This window comes from Castor canadensis, chromosome 8, assembly GCF_047511655.1.
Source record: "Castor canadensis chromosome 8, mCasCan1.hap1v2, whole genome shotgun sequence".
NCBI lineage: Eukaryota > Metazoa > Chordata > Mammalia > Rodentia > Castoridae > Castor > Castor canadensis.
In genome coordinates this window covers 147114467-147139136 of record NC_133393.1, presented here as the reverse complement: position 1 = coordinate 147139136, position 24670 = coordinate 147114467, and the positions used below count along the sequence as shown (strand labels likewise).

Below are 24670 nucleotides of genomic sequence, written 5' to 3'. Positions count from 1 at the left end.
GGGGACATGGTAGCAGTAGCTTGATTTGGGGAGGAGACTGTTCTCGGATGTCTTAGGACCTGGTCGCTTGTTTCTGAGCATGCCGGATGAAGGCAAGGGTGCATCACAGGCAGGGCCTTGAATGTCAGGGCCCTAGCATTCTGCTGTGTGCATACCAGCCTCATGCTGAGTAGTTGGCAGGGCTGCAATTCTGCAGTTCCCAGAGCATCCTTGGGCTCTGGGGCTGTTCACATGTCTCCAAACCTTGGAGGTTACAGCATTAATGGGGCCTCTGCTTTCAGCACCTCACTGATCTACCCTGCCCTTCACCTCTTGCAGCTGACCTCCTGTTGGAACCGTACAACAAATACCGCTTCCTGTCCAATGGGCATGTCACCATCCCTGGGCAGCAGGACAAGGACATGTTCCAGGAAACCATGGAGGCCATGAGGATTATGGGCATCCCAGAAGAGGAGCAAATGGGTACGGCTGGCCCTCTTGTGGTGAGGGGGCAGGGAGGCTGGCTGTTGTGCCTGCAGGGGCCTCCAATTGGCTCTGATTTTGGGGAACCCTGTAGAAGCTGGAGGAAGGCCTTGTGAGTGGGCTTGGAGCTTCAAGGTTTTGTTCCTGATGGTACTGCAGGCATTGGTGCAGAGGGGAACAAAGGATGGTGCATTACTGCCAGGGCCTGAGTCCACTGAGGCAGCCTTGGCCAGTGCAGACAATGGACTATTCCTGCTCCATCTCTGTGGAGTATGAAATATGCTGGCAAGGGCTGTTTGTGTTGGTGATGCCCAGAGTAAATAGCGATGTGGGATGAGCTGTGTCTTCTGGCTCCATATAGGGAGGGTTAAGAGGGTCTTGTGTCCTCTGCCTACCTAAGACTGTAGTCCACAGAAAGATGGGGGCTGGGGAGTGTGCTCCATTTTCTGGCTTTGTCTATTTTGGGGCAGAGTGTGTATCATGGGAGAGTGGAGTGAGGCTTAGGATTAGAACTATCTCTGCTCATTGACAGACAATATGTAAATTAACAGACATGGCAGTGTTTTAATAAAATTTTATTTATATGCAGGTAGTGGGCCCTGGGCTACAGGTATGTCCTCACTCCAGATTTAGAAACACTGGGAGTGTTATTAGAGCTCTTATCTGAGCATGGGACTGTCCAAGCTGAGCTGTGTGAGAGGCCTGGGAGACAGAAGCCACACTGGCAGATGGTGGTGAGCCCTCCAGGATAGCTGGGCCACCACATGCCATAGGCCAGACCTGGGGCCCCAGGGAGTGCAGTGCTGCACTTGACTTGCCTTGTGTAGGGATCCCTGGGGAAGTGGCCACCTCTACTTGGGCTTCCTCCAACCCTTGTCTGCTTCTGACCCACCTTTGCTGTACCCTGAAGGCTTGCTGCGGGTCATCTCGGGTGTTCTTCAGCTTGGCAACATTGTCTTCAAGAAGGAGCGGAACACAGACCAGGCTTCCATGCCTGACAACACAGGTACCATCTGGGAGCCTCTCAGCTGAACTACAGGGCCAGGTGCCTGGGTGTGGAATTGCTCAAGAGAAAAAGTCTTACTGAAATTCCAAAGTTTCTTTTAAAAAATTTTGTGTGTTTAGGGCTGCATATCCTTCTGCTTTTTTTTTTTTCAAAATGGTGTTTGGCCACATTGCTCAGATTGACTTGCACTTGTGATCCTCAGGTGGCCTCAGCCTTCCAAGTGGCTGAGATTACAGGTGTATGTAACTGTGCCTACTCCCTCTATGTTTTGTACAGATGTAAAATACATATGGACACAACCCTGCTTTTTTCTCATAAGCTCATTCAGAATGAGCTAGAAAAACTTCTGATCACAGGGACCAGGGGGGCTTCCCTCATTCATTCCTGAGACCAAACCACTTGTCTTGGATACTAAAACAGTGATTTCTGCTGTAGCACCAAAGTAATGTAAGCCTTGCCCACAGCATGTCAGGATGTGACATCGTGTTACGGTGCTCACTCAGCAGCTGCTATTTCTTTTGGGTGCTGTATATAACCCCATTTAAGTTACTCAGTCTGAACACATTCTTCTTAAGGTCTCTCTCAAACATTTAACACACAGGTGTGGGGCTTGCATGGAATGCTCCTGTGTTGCCATGTGCTGCCCTGCCTCTGGCCTGGGGAAGGCCTGCCTCCCTGAGTCCTACTTTTGAGTAAAGATTCACTTTACACTGATGGGGGGGTGTCCATTTAGAACCACCTGACCTCAGGGCAGTGTGACCCTGGTAAAGAAGGGCCCAAGAATGATCACACATTCCCCCCCACCCCAGGCTGAGCAGAGGGACTCATTCTCTTGGATCTAATTAAATCTTTTACCCCTCCCCTCCTTACTCTGAAAATACCAGCTGCCCAAAAGGTGTCCCACCTCCTGGGGATCAATGTGACGGATTTCACTAGAGGTATCCTCACCCCACGCATCAAGGTGGGACGAGACTATGTGCAGAAGGCGCAGACTAAAGAGCAGGTATGTCTTCCCTGGCTGTGGGGATTTACTGTGTGGGTTCTCTTGTGTAGTCCTCAGCACTGCAGCGAGTAAGGTGGCACCCCCACTTAGAGCATGAGGAAGCTGGCCTGAGAAACTGAGTGGCCTGCCCAAGTCCTCACAGCTGGAAGGCACATCCTGGCTTCTTATGAAACAAGGACACAATGTTTCTGTAACATGGTTCCTGGTGCCAGGGTGGCAACTCTGCCTGACTTCTTGGAACCCAGGCAAAGTGGCTATCTCTCCTCCACCTGTTGCCTTGCTGTGTGTGCTGAGAGATGAGCAGGAGGAGGCCTTCCTGTCCGTGCCAGGCCACTGTGCCTGCTGCCTCTGGAGCCGGGTCCCTCTTAGACCAGACTGCTTTCCTCTGTTGTGGTTTCTGGTTTTAGTCCTGGGGCTGGTTCCATCTCTCAATGCTTGGAAGGTGGCATTGATTCATCCTTTCTCTAAAGGGCTCTGTCCTGGGTGGCTGACAGCCTGCAGCTGCTTCTGTTCACAACCATCATATGAAAGACAAGAACATTGTTTTCAAAAGACGGTGTGCATAATTACTGCCAACTGTTCATTTCCTTAATAATTAAGGAGAAACCTTAATATTGTTTCATTAGAAAATAACTGCACAAACACTTAGGAAAATGCAGAAAAGTAAAGAGAAGGAAAAATATTGTCATAGTGGCCTACTTAATGATGATTATTATTGGGCAGCTGTTTCTTTTAAGACATTTCATTTATTTGTTTTTTGTTTTTTGGTATTAGGGTTTGAATTTGGGCTCTCACTTGCTAGGCAGGTCCTCTACCACTTTAGCCACACCTCCAGCCTGCCCCTCCTTTTAAACTTTGCTGTTACTCTGCATTTTATTATGGAACTTTTCAAAATACGCAAAAGAGAAAATAATGGAAAGATCCCCCACGTGTCCAGTGGGAGGCCTTGAGGCAGAGTCTGAAGGCCAATCTCTGTTCATTGTTCATCTTATTTGCCCCTCCTCTCCCAACTGCATTTTTTTGAGTTGGGGCTGGGGTTTGAACTCAGGACCTCAGTCTTTCTAGGCAGATGCTCTACCACTTGAGCCACTGCTTTCTCCCACCCCAGCCGTTTTTTTGCTTTAGTTATTTTTTGAACAGGATCTCATGTTTTTGCCCTGGGGCTGGCCTTGGACTGTGGTCTTTCTATCTATGCCTCTGGATTAGCTAGAATTATAGGTGTATTCCTCTGTGCCCAGCTTGTTGGTTGAGGGGAGGTCTTGTTAACTTTTTCTCTGGGCTGGCCTCACAGTCCTCCCTATTTCCACTTCCTGTGTAGCTGGGATTACAGGCGTGAGGTGCTGTGCCTGGCCCCCAACTACATTATTTTGAAGCAAGTCTCAGGCACCTCATCACTTTTGTAAATACTTTTATACATCCCTGCTTGCAAATATCTTAGTTTACTGTACCTATATTATTAGGTTTATAGCTTATTTCAACTGTTTTTATTGTAAATAACACCACATGAATATATATGCACGAAGCTTTTTTTCCCTCATCTGTTTTTAGGGCTGTTTTTCTGGGGAAGAGCCCCCACAGTGAAATTATTAGGGCAGTGGGCATGGGGACTTTAAAAGTCCGTGTCTGACGTTGTTTCCTGGATGCTCTCTTAGGCTGACTTTGCCATCGAGGCCTTGGCCAAGGCCACCTACGAGCGCATGTTCCGCTGGCTGGTGCTGCGCATCAACAAAGCTCTGGACAAGACCAAGAGGCAGGGCGCCTCATTCATCGGCATCCTGGACATCGCAGGCTTCGAGATCTTTGATGTGAGCCTCACCTCACACCCACCTCGCGGTCCCCTCACCCCTCACTTGCCACCTCTAAGAATCCTCTTTCCATGGTTCTGAGGCTGTCCACACTGGCCAGCTCCTTTGCTCAGAGACACAGTGGGTGTGTTTTAGGCTATGCAGCAGTGTGCCCACTGCCACCAGAGTGCTGGAGAGAATGGGCCTTCCAGGCACTTGCAGACTTGATGGGCAGGTGCTGTCTGATTTATTCTCCCAGCAAGTGTTGACTGGCATAAGATATTGTTCCTGCCCACGCGGGCTTTGCGATGCAGTAGGAGAAAGTGGTAATTGCTGTGGATCCGTGGTTCTTAACCTGGGGCCCACCACGGGTTACAGGGGAGCCATGAACTCAGCTTTAGGAAAAATTGCATTGTTATTTTTCACTGGCCTCTCATTGAAACACATTCTATTCAATTGTGCATTGAACAAAGTACGCAAACCACACTTGTATTTGCATTGCTTGTGGAAATCAAAAGTTTTCATCTGACAGTCCAGTCATTGTAGAGATCTCGTACTATCATTTTACTCATCTCTACATCAAAAACTTGGAAGTTAAGCACATGGCTGATTCTTGCTTATAAGGAGCACAGTATATTTCTACACTCCAATATTTTGATAATTACATTCAACACGATACCTTTGCTTGGTAATTCACTTTGTACATCTTAAAACATCTTTGCCAGGCTGCTGGAGAGGCCCCCGGCCCCAGCTGAGAGCCTCCTGCTGCTGGGGTGATACAGTGCAGGACTGGGAGCCCCGGCTGTGCAGGTGGCACATGGAGGTGGCCACCTTCGCACTCCTGCCTTGGGTTCCTGGGCCCTTTGCAGGAAGGGCCTTCTTGACGATGCTTTCACTTGCAGCTGAACTCCTTCGAGCAGCTGTGCATCAATTACACCAACGAGAAGCTGCAGCAGCTCTTCAACCACACCATGTTCATCCTGGAGCAGGAGGAGTACCAGCGTGAGGGCATCGAATGGAACTTCATTGACTTTGGCCTTGACCTGCAGCCCTGCATTGACCTCATTGAGAAACCAGTAAGGGCGGGGCTGGTCTTCACTGCAGACCTGGCTTCTTGCTACTCTTCTATGTGGCATCTCTAGTCCTGACATTGCAGAATGTCAGATTCCTCTTGCTGTTGGTGCTGTCTGAAGGAGGGCTAAACCTTTGAGGTCTTGGTGCCTCAGAAAAGATTCTGCAGCCAGTTGAGGGGGTATGGCTGAGACCAAGCATCCAGTCTTCAGTTCCAGTAGACACACAGGTCATGTTTCTTTGTTTTAAAGAAGTGGCCACGTTCTTTTGTGAAGAAGGTCCTATTGTCACACATGTGTGCTGCAGCACAAAACTGTTCAGACCCTGGGTGTCGAATGCTCTCCTCCACTACACATACGAAGCTTAGCCTCTGCCCACTTAGGACTACACAGCCCCACAACCTTTATCCCATGGCATTGGCTGTTCAGGATGGCTGGGGCCAGAAGAAAGCCTTTGCCCTTCTCTAAGCAGGTCCAGCTCTTGTCAGATGGAATTTGGGTCCACTGTTTGTGCTTTGTGCCAAAGCCTGAGGTGTGTCCATTTCCGGTTATCTCCTGAATATAGTTGAACACAACTACACTTACTTTTTTCCTCGAGTCCTGCTTAGCTTGCGTGCAGAGCACACAGACATTGAGTCACATGGAAGCATTAACTAGAAGGCCCGGGATGAATCCTGTTCACTTTGAAAGCACCGTGCTCGGAGCAGGGGGACTGAAACTCCACTCTCCCAACATGAAACTATTTACTTTAGTGATAATGCTGTCTTGATTTTTAATTAATCAATTGAGATTTCTAATTATCAGGAGTCCACGTGGCTTTGTCTCTGACATTCTCTCTGCAATGTCTGGGTGTTTTCTCCTCTGTAAGTTCTCTGTCTAGAAGGCTGGGTCTCTGGGGCTCTCTTTTCCTCAAGGGGCCTCATCATGCAGCTGTGCAGACAGAGCTTGAGGGGCGGTGCTCCGAGAGAGGAGCCCCGAGTCCAGTGATAGCTCCTTGGGCTGACTCCGCACAGGCAGGGACCAGCTGCATGGGTGTGTGGGAAGTCGAGCTGTGCTTTCCAGGGTTTCACGAGCTATTCATCAACACTGCAGGCCTATTATGATAGATCATTTGGTTTGGGTCTCAGCCACTTTCTAGGCCCCAGAGGTCTGTCTTCAAACTAGGCCTCTTCAATTGAGGCTTTCTCTAATGCCTTTTTTTTCTTGTGGAGGAGAGTGATGGCCGCTTTCTGGTTCCTGGGGCCTCTTGTGGATGGGTGTGACATCCTGCTGCTCACCTGTACTGATGCTGTGCCTCTTCCAGGCAGGCCCCCCTGGCATCCTGGCCCTGCTTGATGAAGAGTGCTGGTTCCCCAAAGCCACCGACAAGAGCTTTGTGGAGAAGGTGGTACAGGAGCAGGGCACTCACCCCAAGTTCCAGAAGCCCAAGCAGCTGAAGGACAAGGCTGACTTCTGTATCATCCACTATGCCGGCAAGGTGAGGCAGCCCTCAGGAGGGCCCTACACAGGGAGATGGGGTTCACTTTCTCTAGAAGCAGGAACCAGGCAGGGGCTGGGGGTGTGGCCCAAGCACTTTTTGCTCATGTCTCATCAGATAGCATGACTTGTGATGGTTGTCGACATTGATGACTCACACAGCACCTTTGTACACTCCGTGTTGGGGGAAGCTTACAGTGCTCCCTGAGCATGCTGAGGCTGGTGGCCATGGTATCCCGTATTACTGTTAGGCTTGACTTTTAGCTGCAGAAGAGCTATGCCACTCGTGACCTGGCTTTGGGCCAGGTACTTAATCCCTGAGCCTTGGTTTCCTCATCTGGAGAATGGGGGTAAGCATCTGCCATACGGGTTTATGGTAGGAAGTGAGCTTGTGAGGCATGGCCTGGGCCAGTGCTCCAGGGCCAAGGCAGTGTGTCCTGTGCATGCTGACTTCTACCCTACTTTCAGAGGTCAGTCAGTAACACCCTCCTTAGTCAGAATAGCCCAGATTGTCTCAGACGTTACCAAATATGTCCTGTACGTGGGGGCAGGGAATTGCCCCTGCTTTAGGGCCACCACTGTAGATGACACCTACTTTCATTGCCAGGCTGCGCAGCCTTGACCCTTAGCTGGCATTCATCTTCCCAGTCCCCATATTCCCGGAGCTTCGACTTAACCTAGCTACAGAATCTGTGTGTAGACTAATACTGGTTTTTTCTTGATAAGTTCTGTGCTTCTTGCATAAAGTTTCTGTTAGTTACAGCCTGAGTGTGCAGTTAGACCAACAGGGCTGGCCCCTCCTCAGTGGTAACCCCAAGTGTGGCCTGCACTTTGGCACGTGGCCCACAACTCCTGGCCTTTCCTGTGGCTCTTGGGTGTTTTCTGAGGCTGCTGAAGCCACTCTCTTAAAACTACCCAGGAAAAAATAATCAGAAAAACCCAAGCACCGTGTTCAGTTCCCCTTGGATGCTTCCAAGTCTCGTGCTCACTCCCACCTTCTAGAAATGCACATGTTGTACACACAGATGTTTGCAGGATGTTTTTGCTGTCCCCTTTATTCCCCTCTGCATGCCATCTAGGGCCTGAGGGTGAAATCAGCATCAACCAGGTTGTGTCATCACAGCTAGAAGAATGAGGACATTGGCTGTGTTGAGATGGAAGGGTCAGTCTCTGGGCTTTGTTATCTGGCAGCAGGCATGCCCTGATCCCAGGGAAGATGAAGTGCATGTATCAGATTAGGAAGAAAAAAGAAACAGTAGTGGCAGAAGGGCCACCTACAGGCTTCAGGACTGCAGCGCAGATTAGGAAGCAGGAGCTCAAGATGCTTGCTGCACTGTTGGTGTGATTCTGGGACCTTCTACAATGAAAATATAGATTTGTATTGTGAAGAACATAGTCAAAAAAAAAAAAAAAAGGCAAGACCAGTGCATGCACATTAGAGAAAAAGTAAATGTCCTAAAAACACAAAGCAAATATTGCTTGTCTCATGACTAAGAAGAAATGTTCTTAGCACTTTGGTTGTGTGTTCTATGGTGGACATAAAGAAAAAGGATTTTTTTTTCACGTTCATATTACCTTAAAAGAAGGTAATGTTCTGTTATAGCCGTTCCCTTAGCAGTCCCCTGGTGGCTATTTGTGTTGTTTTTTAAATTACCTGCTTTTATTTACAACAGCACAGAGAACATCTTGTCATTTGCCATTTCTTTCTTGGGGACAGAAAAACCAGATCAGGAGTACTGACACTTTCTGATTTTGCCTTGACCCTGGGGGAGGTCCCCAGAGTAGCCCATGACCAGGACTCTGACTCTTACAGGTGGATTACAAAGCTGATGAGTGGCTGATGAAGAACATGGACCCCTTGAATGACAACATCGCCACGCTTCTCCACCAATCCTCTGATAAGTTCGTCTCGGAGCTGTGGAAGGATGGTACGCCCTTGCCCTCCACCCTGGCCTCCCTGTGTGGCTACTTATCGTCTCACCTCTGCAGTGGGCCCAGCCACCAAACATGGGACCCTGACATAGCCAGGTGGTTTCTGCCCTCCATAGCTCCCACAAGAAGGGTCTTGAACCAAAAGGTGGAGGCCGCCCTGAGCATGCACCGTAGCAATTGCCTCTGGACCTTGTGGGCCACAGATGGCCCTTCCACAGGTGGCAAAGTCCAAGGCAGCCCAGCCTTGCTGCACAGGTCTCTGGACCCTGCACCTCCTTGCATTTCTGCCTCTACTCCTTGGTAGGCTGGTTGCTTTGAATTTGTTCTTTCTTGCTGTTACTCCCTGCCTTTGCCTGGGTCTTGCTTTAACCTCTCTGTTGCAGAGATGCAGAACACTCAGAGAGCCTATTTCTATCACCGCTTTCCCATTCTCCACCTAGAATCAGGTGACTGGCCACCCGGAGTGGGGTCGTGTGTGTGTGTGTGTGTGTGTGTGTGTGTGTGTGTGTGTGTGTGTGTGTTTTGCACCCAAAGCTGTGCAAGAGACACTTCTGCTATGTTCTCCTTGCCTCTGGCTCCTCCTGCCTGGCTGTGCCCATTGCCCTGCACTGCCCTGGACTTCTGCAGGCTTCCCACTGCACCTGTCACAGGCCTCCAGTTGAGAATCTGACAAATGAGGCCCTATGTTGGCTTATTTGGAGGCTTCATGTTACCTGTGAGGGGTGTGGAGCGGGGGGAACAAACTGTTAAAAGCTCATCTTCTCCTTAGAGCTCCATCTTTCCGACCTCTCACTGCTTGACTGACCACAGGTGTCTTGCCCAAGTCCAGGGGCAGCATGCTCCTGTATATCTGTGCTCGTGAAAGCTGAATGCCTTCTGTATGTTTGTTCAGCAGTCAGTCAGTGAGAGTTGTACCATCTGGGCCAGGGGAACAGGACAGGTATTAAAAGGGCTAGTTACTATGGGGCTGCATTCACCTTCCCTTGCACAACCTGAGTGACTTTCCCCAGCCACTCAGGAAGTTGGTGGTGGCCAGTTAGATCCCGCCTTTCCCCTGCCATCGTGGGTTTGTGAAGTCAAAGATGCCTTGCAATCTAATTGGCTGGCTTGCAGCTTCCAGCTTACTTCTGGCTTCTGTCCTTTGCTATCTTCAAATAAATAACAGAGACCTGGTCACAGTGGAAAAGGAAATGGGTGTTGCTATAGAATTTGTAACTTTTTACATCCCGCCATGGAAGGCTTCAGATTTAATATCTGCTTGCTTCAAACTGATGTCAAATGGCTGGCCATTTTGTTTGGTTTTGCTGTTTACTGGGAGGAAGCAGCTTGTTTCACTGCTGGTAGGCAGGAGTCTACTGAGTAAGGGCTGTTTCCTTTGGGGTTGGTCTAAGAGAGCCAGGAGACTAGTGGAGTAAGATGTGAGGAGACCCTCGGGGATATTTATGGCTAGTAGTGTTTCTTCAGAGCTCTGGTTCCATTGTCACCATGTGTTGATTTAGAGATCTCTGCCTGGGTGACTGCAGATAAGAGAACCACCCCCCCACCACTGACAAAGGCAGGATATCGCTAGAGCTCCCATTGCCTAGCCTAATTCCCTTAGGTAAAAGTCACTGTGAATGCAAGATACTGATTGTGGTGTTTTTTTTTGTTTTTGGTAGTTCTGGGGTTTAAATTCAGGGCCTTGTACTTGCCAGGCAGATGCTCTACCACTTGAGCCACACTGCCAGCCCTAAGATCTTCTTTTCCACCTGGGACTACAGGACTGTAGTATACACTAAGCCAGATTTTAAACCCCTCAGAACCAATCTCCTGGAGTTCTGTGTCCCTAAGTACATTTCCCATTTGATCCTGTCTCTGAGATCAGGAGCTTCCAGAGCAGGCTGAGGATAGAAGATGTGAACCCGAGGCTGGCCTTGGTGGGTGCACTGCTCCCCGAGAGAGGCAGGCCTAGGGATTTTGTCCTCTTCCCCCGTGCTTCCTTCCTGCCTGAGTTAGGTCTGCTCCACACAGAAAGCCATCTCAGCTTTATATCTCCCAGCAGAAGGGTCCTGCAACTCCATATTGTCTCTGTCCTTTTTCTGTCCTAATGTCTGTCTTTTTTGTGTCCTCCATCCCTCACCAGGGATTGCTGGGCACTCATATGCTTGGTTTTTTCCGCAGTGGACCGCATCATCGGCCTAGACCAGGTGGCCGGCATGTCTGAGACAGCACTGCCTGGGGCCTTCAAGACACGGAAGGGCATGTTCCGCACTGTGGGGCAGCTCTATAAGGAGCAGCTGGCCAAGCTGATGGCCACACTGAGAAACACCAACCCCAATTTTGTCCGCTGTATCATCCCCAACCATGAGAAGAAGGTGGGCTAGTGGTGGGGTGGTGGGGTGGGTGGTGTGGTAGGGCAGGGCACAGTGGTACGGGGTCTTTTTCCTTGTCTGTTTCCCCAGCAGCTGTGATTCCTCCACCCAGAGTGTGCAGAGCCTCGACTGAGTCCTGCCAGCTGGTTCTGGGGGCCTAGTTTATGCACTGCCTTTATAGCTTGCCTTTCCTGTTGGTTGCACTGTTTCGTTGTGGCCTCTCATTGCACTTGACTGTCAGAACCTGTGGGCTTCAGTGACTCTCTTGGGCTCTCGCCCTGCTGAGTTCAGAGGGCTTTCTCATCAGCTCCTGGGTAAACCAGTGAGACCTCACTTGTGTGCTTTCTTCCCCAGGCTGGCAAACTGGACCCACACCTGGTGCTGGACCAGCTGCGCTGCAATGGCGTTCTTGAGGGCATCCGCATCTGCCGCCAGGGCTTCCCCAACAGGGTGGTCTTCCAGGAGTTCCGGCAGAGGTGAGCAGAGCCTTCTTCTGGGCTTGGCTGCAAGTGGAGTGAGCCCTAGAGGTGGGTTGCTTCCAGCAGGGACCTTCAATGGGGGCCATGTCCCCATCAACACAGAACAAAGCCTGGCCCACTCTCTACACACCCTTTCTCTTTGCCACCCTTTATGTGAGAAGAGATGTCTCTATCTTACCACTGAAAAGATCAGTGTGCTGGTTTTCACTCCTAGTGACTACTCCAGCCTAGTGCTGTGAAAAGAATTCTCAAAGGGTCACCTGGACATGTGGCATTGAAGTTGCTTTATGGAGATGGAAGTCTTCAAAGGCTACAGCTTCTTGTGTGTGTAGATGTTGGCAGCATGGTTCTGTTTATCCAGTGACTGTGTCTAGTACTGACTGCTGCCATGACTTGGCCCTTTATTTCTTGGACCATCTTGAGTCCATCTTGAGTGTCCCAAGGAAACTGCCCCAGACCCCAAATGAGGACTCTGGTCAGTTAGCAGGGAATGAGTCCAGTTTGAAGCTCACCCTCAATGATTGAAACAGTCCACAAGTTTCCTTTCACTTTCGGGAAAACCACAGGCCTCTTGGGTCATTCAGCCTTAGAAAGAGTAGGGTAGAATTTGCCAAGTGTCTTCTTCCTTAGGAGACTTGGTGAAAAGAATTCTATACCTGGTACACTACAGTGGTGCTTTTAACTTCCCGTATACATTCCAGAATTAAAGCAAGGGACAGGATGACCAGGCTTCTCTTTCCTTCCTCAGATACGAGATCCTGACACCCAACTCTATTCCCAAGGGCTTCATGGATGGGAAGCAGGCATGTGTGCTCATGGTGAGTCTTGCTGCTGTTTCCCAGGAAGGAGGACATTTGATGCCTGGGCCATCGTTGCACTTTTGAACAACTGATGGTCATGCTGTTGTCCCTGCTGGACCTCAGGTTCTCATTGTGCCAGGTGCTGAGTGGCAGCCCTCACAGTCCTTGGCTTGTAAGGGGTAATATTTGGGATCAGGCTGGTAGACAAGAGCTAAGCCATAGCACAAAGGGCTCTGGTGGGAGCCCTGTTCCATTTGAGGAACATTCTCACATCTCTTGAGTTTTGTGTCCAGTGTGTGAGTGGACATCTTACAGTGGGGGCAGTGGCCTGAAATGCCATAGCCAGCCCAAAGCCTCTGGAGTCTGAGCTTCTTGACTTTTTCTCTCTCCCTCTATCCTTCCTCTAGCCCCTCACCTGGAGCCTGATGTACAGTGCATACTCTGATTTCTGGGTGAATGACAGCTCTGTGGTGCTCAGTGGCCAAGCCAGGCCTGAATCCCATCCTGAGTCTTTTTTTTTTCTACATTTCAGGCATCCTGCCCAGGGCTGGCACTGCCTTTTGTCTAGTTTTACTTTCCCAGTCTTTCTAAAGAATCAGAGGAGATGGACTGGTGGTGCGGGTAGTTGGTGGGAAGGAAAGAGAAGAACACTCAACGTGTCAGATGTGCAGAAGCCTATATTCAGTGACATGGAGACCGTCCATGTCTGGACAGCTCCCTGTTCTCCAGAGGCCTGTCAGTCAGTAGAGGAAGGGCAGAGGGAGTACCTGCAGCTCGCCTCTGAACCACCTCTTCTATGGAGCCTCAGTCACTTGCTGGCTGATTGGACTTTGTGTTCCTCCAGCAGTGCTGAAGTTCCCTCCCTGACTCTACAGGGAAGATAGGGGTCCTAGAGCTTGTCTCACAGAGAGAGGGTTGGGTGGCAGAGGGCATAGGACCACTTGGTGCCTCCTGCCCTGGTCTTTTGTCTTTTTAACAGTGCTGCTTCCTGTACTACAGGGCCATTTGTGGACACTCAGAGAACTGATTGCACTGTGTTGAGAACTTGCACTAAATCCCTTCTCTCCCAGGCAACCAGGCAGGCAGGCAGATAGGGTATAGCACACATATCCTTCCTTGTTGGCTGTTGCTTGAGTTGCTCCAGTTAATGACTTCCTCCATGCTGATGGTTCTTGAGCCTGTGCTTAGCACTTCTGTGCATTCTTTGTTTTAGTTCTTACAGTCCTGCTTCCAAGGAGGTACAATTACTTGTTTTGAATGTTGTTTTTCCGTTTTAAATTAAAATAAGATTCCTATTTTATAGTGGAGGGAATGTGGCCTTATAGAGGTTAAGCCCAGGGTTCCCTAGCTAGTGTTGGATCCTGAGGCCCAAGATGGCATATGGTTTATCTTAGCTCTAGTGATGCCTGACTGCCTCCCATTAGAAGGTGACCTGTTGGGCACTTGTGGAGTGTGATTCCAGGGTGCAAAGGCAGGAAACGGAAAGAAGAGAAGACCTCAATGTTCCCTTTAACTCTGAGACCCCATGTTTCTGTGAAAGTCTGACTTCTCACCTTGCTCTGTGCTGGATCTTGCCTCTTCCTCTTCTCATGGTCCCTAAGCTCCACTCTCTTTGGCACTGGGCAGAAGGCTCTTGGGTGAGGAGCAACAGGCTGCTGGAGGATCCCTGGTACTCAGCCCCATTCTGCCTGGCCAAGGCGGGTTCTCAGCTGCTCCCTCCTGGGGTCCACAGTGGGAGTCAGCGGTCTGCTTTCCTCTCACTAGATCAAAGCCTTGGAGCTTGACAGCAACCTGTACCGCATTGGCCAGAGCAAAGTGTTCTTCCGGGCTGGCGTGCTGGCCCACCTGGAGGAGGAGCGGGACTTGAAGATCACCGATGTCATCATAGGCTTCCAGGCCTGCTGCAGGGGCTACCTGGCCAGGAAGTGAGTTCTAGCAACCCCACCCCCTGACCAGTCCCTGCCTGCCCTCCTGTTGAGGAGCACCTAGCCAGTAGTGGTTAAGTCTACAGGCTTTTTCTGTCCCTTTGCCTCTAGATATCTGCTTCCCAGGAGTAGAAAGGGGTGTGCCATTGAGAGATAGCAGGTCTGGTGGGAAGTGACAACTGTGTGGTTGGATTTGCTGTTCCCAAAGCTCCTGCTCATTGTGCCTCAGTCTTTCACCTGTGGGGACAGTACTCAAGCCCTGCCTGTCCCCACAAAGGCCTGTACTCCCAGGGGAGGAGGTGCCCCTTAGTCTGGAGCAGCTTTTGAGGGAGCTTGGGCTCCTGCCCTGCAGGACAGCAGGCATCTGTGTTTCAGGATGTGATCCAGTGTGTGTTCTAAACACTGAGTGAAGGAGCATGAGTTTGTGGTGTTGAGACAAATGGAGCCTTGTTTGTCCAGAGTCCCCCCAGCCAACATCTTACAACCTCCCTTTGTAAAGCATCAACTACCAATGTCCTCCGATAATAGCTCAGACTTGGGCACATGTGGACTGGGCAGCTGAATGCAAAGGCCCCTGGGCACAGGCAGACTGATGACCAGTCAGTTACGGCTCTTGCTGAGTGGGGTCAGATGTGGCTGGTTCACATGGGGCCTTCACCATGTGTTCCTTAGTGGAGGGCAGGCCTTGTCACCCCTGCATGACCAGTGGTTTGTGGGTCAGGGCTTTTGGGCTGTGTTTGCCTATCCCCGCACTGTGTTGCTGACCATTTTCCTTGCCCACAGGGCTTTTGCCAAACGGCAGCAGCAGCTGACAGCCATGAAGGTCCTGCAGAGAAACTGTGCTGCCTACCTCAAGCTGCGCAACTGGCAGTGGTGGAGGCTTTTCACCAAGGTGAGTGCTGGGGACTGCGGCCAAGTGCTCCTGGAGCAGCTGGAAAGACCGTCAGTCTCTGTGTGGGGCTTATTGTGTGTAGCGTTAGCCTTGCGTTCAGCTACCTTGTGTCTGGCAGCATGAGCCCAGATGGCCCTGTCCTGTGGGGTTTAGGGTGTGTGAACTGAGGCATTTTTCTGGTATAGATGGCCGTGACTGGACTGGGCTGGCTCGGACAGCAGCTCCCTGTCTGATGGGCCCAGCACACAGCCGCCCCATGTGGCTCAGGAAGCACTGTCCTTCCGAGATGCCACATGGCTACTCAGAAGCTTTGCTCATGGTGAACTGCCCTCCCAGCCCTTTTAAAATCACTCATAGATAATTTATAGTAATTGAAAACTTAACAAACAAAAAACACTATGAAGAAAAAAATTCACCCATAATCCCTTTATCCCAAAGCATCACAGTAGATATTTCAGTATTCTCTCTCCATTTCTCACTTTCAGTAAATCTCAGCTATGTAAAATAAACCACATTCATTTTTACATAACTAAGCTTTGACTGTATAACAGTCTTGTATTTTGCACTTCCATTTAAAATTTCTTATCAGCATGTTTTTTAGAAGTCCACGTAGTGTTCATAGAGAACATATCAGAATTACCTGGCTACTTTTCCGACAATGGGCCTTTATTCATTCCTAAGTCTTGCTGTTATGAGCATCCTCACATGTATGTGATGGTGTCCCTGCATTGTGACTGGTCAGTCAGAGGCCTGCAACATGAGCACCAAACTGACTTCCAGGAAGGTTGTACCCTCTTGCACCTTCTCCCCCGGTGTGTCGGTTGCTCTTGTGAGATCATGCCATAGAGGTGAGGGAGCACCTTTGTGGTTTGCAAGAAGTAGGCCTCTTCCAGCTGAGCTTGACCCTGCCTCCTCCTCCTCTCCTAGGTCAAGCCGCTGCTGCAGGTGAGCCGACAGGAGGAGGAGATGATGGCTAAGGAGGAGGAGTTGGTGAAGGTGCGGGAGAAGCAGCTGGCTGCGGAGAACAGACTCACGGAGATGGAGACTCTGCAGTCTCAGGTGGGTGTCAGCCAGTGTAGCCACTCCCAGGGCTGCCACTTGCTGGCCACCAGTAGGCAGGCAGGTCAGTCCTATAGGAAAGTAGTGTTCACTGTCTGTGCAGGCCCCTTTGGGGTTGTATGTTGAAGGGAGGGAGTTAGTTGGAAGCTCAAAAGTGCTGGTTTCAAGCCTCTGCTCCACCACATAACCTTTCAGCCCATTTTGTAGGGGTCTTGCTTTGAAGCTCATGGGGAATGGCTAAGAACAAAGGACGTATTAGTGGCTGCTTGAGAGCTTAAGCACTCTCTAGACGGAAGCTGGTCTTGTCCACATGTTCTTTGCCAGCTGGGAGTCTGAGCCACAGAGCATCCATCCTGGATCCACTTGAGGAGTGTGGTTTATTGGCTTTCCATCCCTGAAGTGAACAGCTTAAGAAGAGGGAAGGTTTGTCTTGGCCTATGGTTTCAGACGTTCTAATCCATGGTCACTTGGCTCCATTGTCTCTGGGCCAGTGGTGAGGCATCATGGCACGGTGTGGAGGGCATGGTGAAGCAGAGCCTCTCACCTCCTGGTGGCCAGGAAGCAGAGAGAAAGAGAGGAAGGGGCTAGGGTCCCATTACACCCTCTTGGGGACACCCCTAGTGACCTCCTTCTTCTAGCTAGGCCCCACCTTCTAAACTTTCTCCCACCTCCCAATAATTTTTTTTTTCATCCTCCTTTATTGCTAGTAATGCTTCTTTTTTTTCATCTTTTCTTTTTATTTTTTCTTTTTATTATTATATTCAAATGTGCATACAATGTTTGGGTCATTTCTCCCCCCCCCATTCCCTCCCTTACCCCCCAACCCCTCACTACCAGGCAGAAACTGTTCTGCCCTTATCTCTAGTTTTGTTGAAGGGAGAGTATAAGCAATAATAGGAAGGACCAAGGGTTTTTGCTAGTTGAGATAAGGATAGCTATATAGGGAGTTGACTCTCATTGCTTTCCTGTGCATGTGTGTTACCTTCTAAGTTAATTCTTCTCAAACTAACCTTTTCTCTAGTTCCTGGTCCCCATCTCCTATTGGCCTCAGTTGCTTTAAAGTATCTTCTTAAGTTTCTCTGCGTTGAGGGCAACAACCACCTCCCAATAATGCCATCTGCTGCAATGAAGCCTTAAGCACCTGGCCTTTGTGAACATTTCAGATCCAGACTATAACAAGGAGGCCACAAGGAACTTAAGTTTTCCACATGTTCTTTGCAGCTCATGGCGGAGAAGCTGCAGCTACAGGAGCAGCTGCAGGCAGAAACCGAGCTGTGTGCTGAGGCTGAGGAGCTCCGGGCCCGCCTGACCGCCAAGAAGCAGGAGCTGGAGGAGATCTGCCATGACCTGGAGGCCAGGGTGGAGGAGGAAGAGGAGCGCTGCCAGCACTTGCAGGCAGAGAAGAAGAAAATGCAGCAGAACATCCAGGTTACACTTGCCTCCCTGCAAGGAATGGGCGGGGCTGGAACCCAGGGGTCTGGTGCAGGACTGGTGGCCCTGGGAAGCAGTGACACAAAACCACAGCACATAACACCTGTCACTGAAGCCAGCTCTTCACTTGCCCACTTGGGCATCCTTGCAGAGTTTGGCCCATACATGTGCATCTCAGTGATAAGTTGAGCATCGAAGCCTCCTGAGTTCTTCTTGGTTATTGCTCCACCAGGCTGAGGTGCAGGAAGCCCTTGGCTTAGCCCTCTGCCTGTCACACTGGTGCAGAGCTGGGTTGGGAAGCCCTGCCTATCCGTGCACCAGCGAGTCAACGCCATGATCCCAGTTCACATGTGGGCCGCCACAAGAAGGGCGTACCTGAGCACTCATGGAGTACGCCCTTCTCATAGTCTTTCCATCCTGGTAGGAACTCGAGGAGCAGCTGGAGGAGGAGGAGAGTGCCCGGCAGAAGCTGCAGCTGGAGAAAGTGACCACAGAGGCCAAGCTGAAGAAGCTGGAGGAGGACCAGATCATCATGGAAGACCAGAACTGCAAACTGGCCAAGGTGTGCAGGGAAGGGCAAACCATCCCCTTCAGGGCCATGCCTGCCATCTGTCCTGCTGTGCTTCGCAGTAGCCACTCCTCCCAGAGTGCCTGAGGCCTCTGGGCACCAGGGCTGTGTGTAAAGGATTTCTCACAAATGAGGAGGGCCTGGAGAAAGCGTTGCCATCTCCCTTTGGTAAAACTCTTCAGGTTTTGTGACCCAAGCTTTGAAGAGTTGAACCCTCGGGTGCCATAGCACATGTTAGTTACTGGTGGAGGTGGGGCGTCTTGGTGGCTTGGTGTCAAGGTGTGGGCTGCTTTGCCCCAGCCATTGCTGAGGGGTAGCTGTGTCTTCGGAGAACAGACTGGGTCCCTGTCAGCATCTGTCCCAATGAGCCGACAAAGCTGGGGAATGTGTTAGAGGAAGCAGGACAGGGTCAGAGTACTGCCCTGGATTCTCTGAGGGCAGGTAGTTGATGTGGCAAGACATCTGTCCAGTGACTGGTGTGTGGTAGGTGTTGAGGTGGTCACACAAAGCAGGTGAGGAGGACGGCCCTTTCACTTTGGGTACAGAGAAGGTGGTGTGGTAAGGGAGTAGGAGCCATATGGCTGCCTCTTAAGGGATGGGGCCACTCGTCCCTCCCTAGTACCTAGAAGCCTTTCTTACCTGAGCTTAGAGGTAATGCAGGGCCAGGAAGGGTGTGGACACCCACAGTTTCAGGGCCTAAGGGGGTTTATGCAGCTATTTTAGGAGAGCTAGTGACCTTTCAAAGTAACCCCTTTGATCTAGTAAGTCCAGTGAGCTTGATCAAGTATTTAAGGGTTTGCTTCACCCTTCAGTTCTACATTTCTAGGAAGTCATGCTTTGGGAGAGCTCAGGTATTTGTGATCAGCTGACTCTGAACCCTGATATTCCCCTCCCTCCCCCAGGAGAAGAAGCTGCTGGAAGACAGAATAGCTGAGTTTACTTCGAACCTCATGGAAGAAGAGGAGAAGTCCAAGAGCCTGGCCAAGCTCAAGAACAAGCATGAGGCAATGATCACTGATCTGGAAGGTGAGGTGTGCTGGGCATGGACATGCTTGTTTGACTCAGAGCTCTGAGGGTTCCACAGCGCTCAGATGAACCTTTGCCTCTGCACAGCCCCAGGTGCTGCCTTAAGACCCCAGACCACCAGGCTGTAGAGGACAATGTCAGTTTTCATGGGAGTCTGAGCTCCAGGCCCCATTGCTGCCTAGATGAGCCCCTACACAAGGATTGTTCAGTGTGAAGATTCGTGTCACTTTGTTGTTGGCCACCACTATTTTAGAAACTGTCAAGACTTCCCAAGGGGATCTTGGCTGGACCCCCAGAGCTGACCAGCATTGTCTCCTACAAGCTGTGGCATCTTCAAACTTTGCTGCTTACTCCCTGGGCTTTAGTTTCTCTTAACCTATAAAGGGGCACAGTGATAGGGTGTTTGCAAGGCTTGAATTAAACACACACAAACATGTGTGGTATGAAGCACTAGACAGGTATTGCCAGGGGTCAGTGCTGGACTTGAGGCAGGGAGGCAGTTCTGGGAATCTGTGGAGTGAAGCATAAGTCTGTGGTTTCTGAGGAGCCCCCGTCCTGCCCTTTGAGAGGAGAGGACAGCTGGGGAACAGAAAGTCCAGATCGTTGTGAACTTTCAGCCCAGGCCTGGTAATACAGAGCCAAAACTGCAGGGTGGGCACCAGGAGGTCTTCCCTATTCCTGTGTCGTGGACCTGCCCAGGCCTCCTTATGAGTATGGGATGAGTAAGTCAGGGTGTCCCTCGTTTTGGAGGAGTCCAAGTGCTTGATCATCCAAGAGGTCCGTTAGTAGCACGCTTGCTACCTTAACAGACCGTAAAAGACAGAGCGCATTCGGAATGCGTGTGGGATTATACATTGGTAGACTGTTTTAAAGAATAATCAGCCATGCCTGGTAGGAGGGAACCTTTGTGTGCCTGTCACCCAGCAGTTCTCTTAGACCTTCTTAGCCTTGGGTGTCAGTTTTGAAGGACTGGACCCCATTCAAAGTGCTTTAAGATGTTAACTCACTTGAGCCTCATAGCAGCCTAATGAAGCACATTGTCTTCCACCTAGTTATTCATATGAGGCACAGGAAGATCAAGTTACCTAAGTAAACCCAGACACTGAACCCTGACTCTGCCCTTCTGAACTTATAGAGTTCGTGCAAGGCATTTCCATTGTCTAAGTTCAAATTCAAGCAAATGTGGTACAAAACAAGAAATAAACTTGAGTACAGTTGCCGTAGCTGGGAAGGACAGGCCATGGACCACAGAGATACAGGGGCCTGGATGGTTTGTAGCAAAGCTCTCTTCCTACCCCTGGTGTTGGGTATGGCTGGTGTGTGTGGTGACCCTCTAAACCTTATGTTTTATGAATGCTCAGTAGTTTTATGTAAGTAATTAAAAGCAGGCATAAAGCCTGCAGCAACTGAGAGCTCTGTGGCCCCTCCCACCCCTCCCTGGCAGAGCGCCTCCGCAGGGAGGAGAAGCAGCGACAGGAGCTGGAGAAGACACGCCGCAAGCTGGAGGGGGACTCCACAGACCTCAGTGACCAGATTGCCGAGCTGCAGGCACAGATAGCTGAGCTCAAGATGCAGCTGGCCAAGAAGGAGGAGGAGCTGCAGGCTGCCCTGGCCAGGTGAGGCCTTGACCACTGCACTGGCTGGTGCCAGCACTTGTAGCTGGCTTCCTGCCTGGCTCTCACTGCATCAGTGAGCTGTGAGCAAAACACTTCCTATGCCTTAACAGGAAGGTCTAGAGTGTCTTTGTCTTTTGTGTTTGTAATCCTTAAAAAGTTGTCCACAACTCTGTCACCCAGCCCCAACTTCCCTCCCCTTCCCTTTCCTATTTATTGGCTATAGACATACATTTAATTTTAAAAAACAGATTTTTTAATAGCATTTTTAGATTCACAGCAAGTTTGAACAGCAGGCATAGGTTTCCTATTCCCCTACACCACCTGCCATGCATAGCCTCCTCCATTATCAGCGTCTTCCACCAGAATGATATATTTGTTACAGTTGGTGGACTTAACATTGCTACCTCTTAATCATCTAAAGTCCATAGCACATTCATATTTTTATTTCATTGCAGTCACCATGGACTGTAACATTTTATTTTCTTCTTTTTTATATTGAACTTTGAAATTTTTTATATTTAAAGTTATGAATCTTAATTTGGAAAATAAATAATTCCTGTTTTCCAGGTCTCAAAGTAGTATTGCTCTTAAATTTTCTTTTGTCTCTGTTGTTGATTTACTGAGCGTGAGCCTACATGCCATGGTTATGACTTCCAAATGCAGCTTTGGCTGCACCAGTATGCTTCTTCTGCATGCTCTGTTCCTTAAAGGTGAAAAGGTGAAAAGGGCCTCATACTGATGTTATTGGTCTCTTTGGCAGAGTGGAAGAAGAAGCTGCTCAGAAGAATATGGCCCTAAAGAAGATTCGGGAGCTGGAGTCTCAGATTTCTGAACTCCAGGAAGACCTGGAATCTGAGCGAGCTTCTAGGAATAAAGCTGAGAAACAGAAACGGGATCTTGGAGAAGAGCTGGAGGCTCTGAAAACAGAGTTGGAGGATACTTTGGACTCCACAGCTGCCCAGCAAGAACTGAGGTGAGCATGGGGCAGGCCAAGTCACCGAGCATGGGGAAGGCTGTGACATAGGAGGAGGCTGTGGTCTAGAAGTTGGGGCCCTGGCCTCTGTAAACACATGACTTCATGTGCCATAGAGCATGGGTACTGGGGGTCCTTAGCAGCTTCTCTACCGAGCAGAAGCCCTGTCGAAGAACCTGGCTTGATGTTCGGAGTGAGACAAGGTGGGCTCTAAGACTGAAAGGGCACAGAAGCCTCTGCAAACTATGCCTGTCAGCTTGGGCTATAGGATGAATGGCTGAGGTGGGAGACCAGTGGTAGAGAAGCTGTCTGGGATGGCTGTGCCCTTGCCAGGCTGTCCTTGACCTCCATTCTGAGGGCATTTCTCTGCCCAGGTCCAAACGTGAGCAGGAAGTGAACATCCTAAAGAAGACCCTTGAGGAGGAGGCCAAGACTCATGAGGCCCAGATCCAGGAGATGAGGCAGAAGCACTCGCAGGCTGTGGAGGAGCTGGCTGAGCAGCTGGAGCAGACAAAGCGGGTAAAGCTCCCTGTGCTTCCAAGAGGTTGAGTTGCTTCTGGGGAGGACAGTTCCAGTGGTTGCTCCTCTGGACCTTGCTGCCTCTAAACCAGGCTTGCAGCATAAGACTGCCCTGGGTCTGAGGCCAGGCTCCAGCTCTTAGTCAGTGACCTAGGCATATAAGTACTCTGTGCCTCAGTTTCCCTGTCCATATAGGAGTGTAATGATTGGTCCATCTCATGATTACGAGGTTGAGCTGGTGTTACATGTAAAGCACTTAGGTAGTAAGAGCTTAGTAAGTTATTGTTGCTGAAATACTGTTTTTATCTATTCAATGTCCTGCCAGACCAGAAAGCATCAAGGAAAAGGATCAACCTAGACTGAGTGTCATAAGGCCTTAGCCGTCCCTTTGCTGACTCTGGGTCCTCTCTTGAACACTTGCAGCATGCCATCAGCTGGTATCCTACTGGGGAACCTGGTGCTGTCTGTCCAGCTGACTTCTTGGTCAGGCAGCTGATGACTAGGCAGCTCCTTTGCAGGACAAGCTCTGCCTTCTAGTGGCTTCCAGCTCATTGTCACTTGGTAGCAGTAGGCTCGTCCACGTGGCAACCTGTAAAGTTTATTTAGAAACATACGGTTTTGTCCCCTCAGCCTCCACCCATGCTGTGTGTCAAGGCCCACCATGTTCCTCAGTGTTGTCACGCAGTGTACCTTTGCACTCTCTTGGGGTCCAGCTTACTTTGGAACCTGGCGAGTTTGCTCAGTCTTGTGTAGCAGAGGATTGTTGGATTTCTTCCTTTTCTTTCTTCTTTTTTGAAAGAACATTTCATTATTACTTTGAGTATCACATTTCAGAGAAGCTTACAAGTGTAAGAACAACTGTAGTTTCCTTGTGATACAAATATTGTTAAAACCATAGCATTAACAGCAGCGTGTTCTACTAGAACAGTGCCCTCATGCAGGGAAGAAGGCTGGCAGGGTTTATTCCAGTGGTCAGGAGCTAAGTCTTCACAAGTGAGGACTGGTCTCTGACCAACCTCTGAGAGAGGAGGACAAGGGAGGCACATCCCTCTGAGTCCAGGGCTCTTACTGCAACTGTCGTTTTGCTGCAGAAGCAGCAATTTTTGAACCTAGAGTCACTGGCTATCCAGTGAGATTAGAGAGACTAGGCAAATGCTAGGGCCCAGATGCTCCATTTATGTCCTTGCCTCCTTCTCCAGGTGAAAGCCACCCTTGAGAAGGCAAAGCAGACCCTGGAGAGTGAACGGGGTGAGCTGGCCAACGAGGTGAAGGCCCTGCTACAGGGCAAGGGGGACTCTGAGCACAAACGCAAGAAGGTAGAGGCTCAGCTGCAGGAGCTGCAGGTCAAGTTCAATGAGGGAGAGCGCGTGCGCACCGAGCTGGCTGACAAGGTCACCAAACTGCAGGTGAGGCTTCTGTTGGACCCTTAGCTTGTGCATGGGACCTCACCACCAAATGAGTTGTGATAAGATCCACAGGCATGTTCCCCCACACCCTCTCCTCATGCTGGCTCCTCAGTCAGACCCTGTGGTTTGGCTTATGACTCAGGTCCAGCTGTGCCAGGACACTTCTGGCCTGGCTCACAGTCTTGCCTTTCCTTTCCCTGTGCAGGTTGAGCTGGACAATGTGACTGGTCTTCTCAACCAGTCTGATAGTAAATCCAGCAAGCTCACCAAGGACTTCTCTGCACTGGAGTCTCAGCTGCAGGACACTCAGGTAAGGACAGTGTTGGGACCCAGAAATTGGCCCTTCCTAGGAGGGTCCTGTGCCCATACGACCTTAGCTGCTAGGCCTCTGGGCCTTCATCACAAAGCACAACTAATTGATCACCCTCTCATCCTAGGCCCTCCCACTCCCACCCATTCTTTATGCAGCTGCCCCCTAAATCAGGGGCCAGTGCTCTCACCATTGGAGGTGTGGGGCACAGGAGGTTCTGATATGTCTTCTGAGTATTGCTCTCCTTGTCCTCGGAGTAGGAGCTGCTGCAGGAGGAGACCCGGCAGAAGCTGAGCCTGAGCACCAAGCTGAAGCAGATGGAGGATGAGAAGAACTCCTTCAAAGAGCAGCTGGAGGAGGAGGAGGAGTCCAAGCATAACCTGGAGAAGCAGATTGCTACTCTTCATGCCCAGGTGGCGTTTTCTTGCCCAATGGAAGAGGGAAGCAATGGGGGGCGGGGAGCGGTCTGTCCATAACTGGGTTGGCTCCTTGGGTTCATTCATGGTGCAGCAGGTCAGACCCCCAGTGTCCAAGAGAAGGGTGTGTCATGACCAGGTGCCATCGTGAGTGTTTCCTTTCTCC

At 50.3% G+C, this 24670-nt stretch overlaps 1 protein-coding gene across 1 annotated transcript in view; it reads left to right on the top strand.

The window, feature by feature from the left end:
• The window catches only part of Myh9 (myosin heavy chain 9), an 88704-nt gene that overhangs the window by 54808 nt on the left and 9226 nt on the right, over positions 1 to 24670 (top strand). The window contains exons 9-30 of the mRNA XM_020168471.2: positions 319 to 462; positions 1373 to 1468; positions 2353 to 2471; positions 4124 to 4276; positions 5158 to 5331; positions 6629 to 6802; positions 8615 to 8729; positions 10894 to 11087; positions 11439 to 11560; positions 12312 to 12381; positions 14128 to 14288; positions 15072 to 15180; positions 16108 to 16239; positions 17461 to 17667; positions 18095 to 18232; positions 19141 to 19264; positions 20709 to 20880; positions 21641 to 21853; positions 22228 to 22372; positions 23572 to 23778; positions 23984 to 24088; positions 24349 to 24501. Coding sequence (XP_020024060.2) covers positions 319 to 462; positions 1373 to 1468; positions 2353 to 2471; positions 4124 to 4276; positions 5158 to 5331; positions 6629 to 6802; positions 8615 to 8729; positions 10894 to 11087; positions 11439 to 11560; positions 12312 to 12381; positions 14128 to 14288; positions 15072 to 15180; positions 16108 to 16239; positions 17461 to 17667; positions 18095 to 18232; positions 19141 to 19264; positions 20709 to 20880; positions 21641 to 21853; positions 22228 to 22372; positions 23572 to 23778; positions 23984 to 24088; positions 24349 to 24501 — 3227 coding nt within the window. The remainder of the gene's footprint in view (positions 1 to 318; positions 463 to 1372; positions 1469 to 2352; positions 2472 to 4123; positions 4277 to 5157; positions 5332 to 6628; positions 6803 to 8614; positions 8730 to 10893; positions 11088 to 11438; positions 11561 to 12311; positions 12382 to 14127; positions 14289 to 15071; positions 15181 to 16107; positions 16240 to 17460; positions 17668 to 18094; positions 18233 to 19140; positions 19265 to 20708; positions 20881 to 21640; positions 21854 to 22227; positions 22373 to 23571; positions 23779 to 23983; positions 24089 to 24348; positions 24502 to 24670) is intronic.